The sequence below is a fragment of the Nicotiana sylvestris genome, chromosome 2, assembly GCF_000393655.2.
Source record: "Nicotiana sylvestris chromosome 2, ASM39365v2, whole genome shotgun sequence".
NCBI lineage: Eukaryota > Viridiplantae > Streptophyta > Magnoliopsida > Solanales > Solanaceae > Nicotiana > Nicotiana sylvestris.
In genome coordinates, this window is record NC_091058.1 from 77,958,402 (window position 1) to 77,964,420 (window position 6,019).

A 6,019-nucleotide genomic window follows, 5' to 3' on the forward strand; every position below is an offset into this window, starting at 1 on the left:
AGTACGGAGGTCGGGTTCGAGAAGGAGCCGAGAATGCTGCTCGAAATTCTGGATGGGACTCATGTTGTATAAGCCGAAGCTTTGAAGTAAACAGACTTGAGAACTAGGGTTTAAGAACGAGAAAGTAAGAAGCTTTTGGAGAATAGTGTGATTTTAAGAATTAGCAGTTGGATACTTGCTATTTGAATGAATTAGGAGTGAAATTGTTTGGTTTTGTGGAAGAACAGTGGTGAATTTCGAAAGGGAAAATGTAGACTAGGGTTTTGGAGAAAAGATGGGAGGGGTTTAATTGATGGTGCATCAGATGGGGAAGTAGAATTTGCTGTTTCCCTCTCTCCCGAGACGGAAGGTGTTGCTCCTCCCTTTTCGCGGTGGACGGGCTATTTAACGTGCGAGACCTTTTTTTTCTTTTCCTCCCCGTTGTTTGTCATAATTGCAGATCATCCCCTAATGTCTTCCAGAGTTATAAATGTCTCCTTTCTAAACGTGGGGTGGGGTACGAAACTAACTGATCCAATTAATTTACTTTCATACTTTCAAGGCCCTAATAATGGAGTAAAGAATTCACTAAAAAAGATTTTCCAGTGTCAAGGCTCAAGCTCGATATCTTTACAAAGATTATGTCATAGATGGTGATACTTTGAATTGACTTTAGATGACCTGTCATTTGTTAGACATCGTATCGATATATTTCAGAATAAGTTTTTTATTTGATAATTAAAAAAAACAATATAAACGATATACATTATTTTAATATTTAATTTTTTCTTTTGTAAGTACTTTTTCTCACTTGACAGTCCGTGATCAATGCATTGGATACAATCATATTTTGTTTATGTGTTAACTTTCTTCTTGTCCTTTAACATTGTTTGACCCAAAAACGTAAATCTTGATTTATATAATTAATTTTAATTAAATAATGGTTAATCTTAGTTGAGAATAATTTCCTCAAATCTTGATATTAAAGAGATAGTTGATAAGTATTTATGAAGGCTATAATAATTCATTGCAATAGATGCCTTATAACTAACAATATGTAAGATATTCAATAAATGTTAATCTGATGGCAATCACGTAATTAGGAGTAATAATCTAAGCAACAAAAGGTAGAACAAAGGAAAGTTTATGTCAATCTGGTGGCAATCACTTAAATAAGAGGAATAATCTAAGCAACAAAAGGTGGAACAAAGGAACCTTCCACCTGACAATGATTGGATGACAGATCCTCAATAGTCGAGGATTCCTCGGATCTAGCAAGAATCCTAAGAAAAAGTAAAGTCTTGTATTGAGTGAAGAATAAATTTTTTATCAAAGTGTTGTACTTACAGGAATGAATTTCACATGTCTTTCCTCTCTTTCTTCCTTCTATTTATCTGGGACCTTTTCCCGAAAAATCATAATAGTACAAATGTAGGGAATATTCACTAGAATATTTCCTTCCTGATTCCATTTTGAAAACTAGTCGTTACAGCTCTATCGTCAATGTTCGATCACGACCCTCCTCGACTCTTCGACCATGATCCTTGTTGATGACTTGATCGTGACTCTCCTCGACTTCTCGATCTTGGTACTCCTCGCTATTTTGACCACGACTTTCTTAGACTCCTCGACCTTAGCCACTATGACTTCATGACCGTTTTTATGATGATTTACGGATCCTTCTCGCATTGTTATTTTGACCTGAACATCCTAAAGGCAGATTTTGACCCATACAGTTAGTCCCTCCGCTTATTGAGACCGGCCTTGGGCGGACTTGATGAGCAGATTATATTCATTGCGGTCAAAAATAATTTGGCGAGCTGGTAAGTCATAATGATTGAGGCGGAGTGTCCAACGTGGCCTTTTGCATGCTGCAAATTTTTGATACCATACTACCCATGATTTATGATGACATCACAATGCCTTGCGTCATTATGATGTGTGTTCCCTAGTCGTTACCCGCTTCGATTTTGGTGCCAAATAATGATGAGGCAACTTTTTGGTTCTGATTCCTGAATCCTTATAAATAAGGGTATGAGGATATGATTTCAAAGTTTACAAAATTCTGGTGTCGAAACCCTATATTCTCCTCTTCCCCCATTGTTGTGCAACTTTCTTTCTTGTTCTAGTGATCCTTGCCGTTTCTACTTCTTCTTTATTCGGCGCCTCCTTATTTTTAGTGGAAATATGTCTAACGTTCCTTCTGAATCCAATGAGGGGAGCGATGTGGTTCTTTTGTCGATGGTTTTTCCTCCTCATGCAGGAACTTCTCTACCACCGCCACCGAGGATGAAGGCTTCCCAACGGTGGAGGAGATAGTTCCTCGAAATCCCGATGTTAGGTATGACTTCTCGAAGTTGCCCGAATCCGACCCTGGAACCCTTAAATTGTTGATAAAATAGGACGTTTTGACAAAGCTCAGGGCTAAATACGACATTGTTAACCACGTCAAGTTAATCGCCGCTAGGTGGGACGAGGTGAAGTTTTATCACCCTGGGGACTGCGCTTTCTATGACTACCCCTTGTTAACTATACTTTTCCTATGCTTCCGCTGGCGGAGGAGTTCTGTCACCACTACGGAGTTTGCCCGGCTCAGCTCGCGCCATATGTTTACAAACTCCTGAGAATGCTTACCAAGTCCGCAGAGCTTACTAGGGTCGAGCTCACGCTTCGCCATGTGGCGCACCTGTTCGCCCCCAGTTTTTACAAGGGGACGATGTTGAATTTTCGCCACCGACGAGGCAAATGTTTGGTGGTGAAGATGGACGATAAGGTTAATTGTCAGTTCTGGCTCAACTACTTCTTTGTGAAAACAGAGGATGTGGTGGTTGGTGTCGGCGTTTTTCTTGAGGCTTGGAATCATACTCGTAAGTTCGTGACTTTTTTATTTGTGACCATCTGATTTCCTACTGTGTTTGTCCGTGACTTTAACCTTTCGCTCGTTTTTGTACAACTACACCTCAACTCTTACTCTGGTCGACGATATTTCTAACTGGGAGGGGTCGACTTCTTCCTCACATCGCAGGGATACGCAAGTGGCCGGGCTTTGTCAAAATGTTTGGCCCTCATCCTCCCCCGACTAGTAAGTTATCTTTATTGCCAGCTTTCTTGGTCAGTTTTCTCTTTGGGTTCTCTTCAGCTGACTTTCGCTCTTTTCTGCATTTTCCTTAACTTTAGCCAAGAGGTCTTCGATGAGATCGAAAGCCCCCGCCCTTGCGTTCAGAAAGAGGAAGAACGCCAAGGACTCTGATTCCGCTCCTTCTTCTACAGTGCCATCTTCGACTCCAGCCCCGGTTTCTCCTTAAGTTATTATTTTCGCTACTCGTGCCACGGCTTTTTCTGTTGGTACATCTCGATCGGCTCCTCCTTCGATCTCCTCATTATACTGTCTCATAGATGAAGATGAGGAGGAATCGGCAACCGACAAAGAAGACTCGATGCCCCGCAAAATAAGGCATATGGATACTAATGAAGGGGTCGCCCGCGTCGCCGACGTGGAGGGAGGTGATTTTTCGCAGCGCGAGATGGCGACTATCATCATTGAAGACGACGGTGAAATGGCATCGGAGATTTTGCGGTTGGCGGAGGCCGACTGTTGATACTCAATTTTTTCCTCATATATCTCAAATACACGTATATACCTTCAAATTAGTGCATGAGCATCACCAAGTATTTTTTTCATAATTTTTAAAGGCTTTTAATCATTTAATCCTGCATTTTATATAAATAATTATTAATTGCATCACAAATAATTTTATAATGATTCATTATTTAATTTTTCATCATTTTATATCCATATTAAGCTTTAGATATTTTTATATATACTTATTTTGCGCCCTTAGGCTAAAATTGCATATTTTTGCAATAATATCCTATATATATACATAATTACATTATTTACACAAAAATAGCTTTTTATATTTTTATAATATTGAAGTAATTATTTTAAATCATTTTCATGCACAAGTAATTTTTATTTATTTATTAATTATTTTTATAAATTATTTATTTGTTAAATTGGGTTTAAAATATGGCCCCTTAAAACCCCCATTTCAGACCTAACCCAATTACCTACACTACCCAATTACCCCAGCCCAATACACCAGCCCACATCAAACACCCAATACCCAGACCCACACCAGTTTAAAACCTCGACCCAATTCTCTTTTTAAATCACAACCGTTGATCTCTCAAAATCGACGGCTCATATCACCTCACCCCTTTTAGTTATACCCATCCGTCCAAACCCTAATCATTTTACCCCACCCCGCCTTCTCTATACATTGCCTCTCCTTCATCTTCTTCCTCTCAAAACCCTAGCGCCGTCAGGCAAACCTCCTTGATTCTAAACCCAAAAATGGAATCAATCCATGATTCCTTACCTTATTTGGCCTCTTCTCCTTACTGGATACCCGATTTTGGTATTTCCTAATGGCTTGCCTAAAATGGAAAGCAGATCTTAAGAGATTCGAACCAAATCTGGTTCAAATCTTTGACCTCTTTCCATCCGTGTTCGTTCTCGTTTCTTTATGGTATGAATCTATGAGATTCTTCGCGATTTTCTGCTTACCCTAAAACTAGGGTTCATATCTTTCTAGATCTAATCTGGTTCTTGATTCATTAATTATTTTCCCTTAATCTTTCTACCTATATATCTATGTGCATCTTATTATAACTCTCTTTGTTAATTTTTGACTGATTTTTACTTACCCTAAATTGGGGATTTTAGATTTTGCGAAATCAAACCAAATCTATTTGATTCTTTAATTATTGTGTTAAAATCTCTACCTATATGCATATATGCATCTCATTGCTTGTTATTACTGCCGATTTTGTATATTCTACTTAAAACTAGGGTTTGAGACTTTTACTCTTTCCTTTCTTGCATGGTACTGATATTTTCCTTATTTCGTTCAATCTACCGTGTTTCCTTTATTCCTTTACCTTATTTTGCCTTGAAACTGATTGTTAATTGATTCCATATGATATTTTCCTTATTCTAAGTGTTACTCGCCTGATTACACACTATTATGCTCAGTTAACTTACTGAATTCTATACAATTGATTATGGGTTTAATTTCTTTCCTTATTTGTGTATGTTTGATTTCTTCCCTTATTTGTTTGCCTAATTGAATATTCTTTAAACCACCCCCCTCTCCCCCTTTGGACAAGACTCGAACTCTATAGACTCCCACGAAAATTTAAAGTTTTTGGTTCTATACTCTCTTTGTCCTCTTGCTTACTACTGGTCTTGGCCAGTTGAAAGCCAAGGCCAAACATTCTGGACTCTCAACTTCGTGGTATTATTCTGGTTTTGCTCGCTTAACTAGCAAGTGGCTATCCTTTGTCATACTATTTTTATGTGTTCCTGATATGTGTTTATAATCCAACATGTCTAAAATCCCTCTCTAAGCATGATTCTACCCGTCTACATGCTTTTCTTTTAATCTTATAGTTAACACTGTTAATTTAGATTAGATGTTTTGAACAACATGAATTCTCTTAAGAAAATATGCTCAATCTGCCTCCTATATGTTCTGATCCTATTCTGAATTTGAGCACCTTTAGGACAATGTTAGAAGGTTAAGCACTCAATCAATCTTAAACCTTTGAACTTGTAGTGTCACTAGGCTTTTTGTTTTATCATTTATATGTTTGATAATTTGCTTTCTAACATGTCTGAAATTCATGTTAGTATTCGGATTGTTTGGTTGTCCTAAATACTAGCATTGAATACCTAGCTTAACTAGATTGTTAACCAGACTTCAACTCATTTGAACTGTGTGTTTGAGCATAAACCTTGCTTGTTTTTTGGGTGCAATTCTGCCTATAAGTTCCATGTCTTAAACTTTGTTTTCTTCTGAAATCAAAACTGTTTAACTCTATCTCTCTTTATATGTTGCTGCTCTTTTAAAAACTTCTACCCTTAGTCCCTTAGGTTCTATCTTCAACCACCCCAGTGTGAGCACTGCTCAGGGTCTATGTGAGACTCCTTTGAACTCTGACGCACTAGGAACTGGTTCCTAATCTCTTTTAAAAT

At 38.0% G+C, this 6,019-nt stretch overlaps 1 protein-coding gene across 3 annotated transcripts in view; it reads right to left on the reverse strand.

Annotated features, from left to right (window-relative positions):
- The window catches only part of LOC104219503 (uncharacterized), a 32,080-nt gene extending 31,721 nt beyond the window's left edge, over nucleotides 1–359 (reverse strand). For all 3 annotated transcript variants that reach the window (XM_009770200.2, XM_009770199.2, XM_070168011.1), the window contains exon 1: nucleotides 6–359. In XM_009770200.2, coding sequence (XP_009768502.1) covers nucleotides 6–63 — 58 coding nt within the window. In that variant the 5' untranslated portion in view covers nucleotides 64–359. The remainder of the gene's footprint in view (nucleotides 1–5) is intronic.
- Between the last annotated feature and the right edge of the window lie 5,660 nt (nucleotides 360–6,019).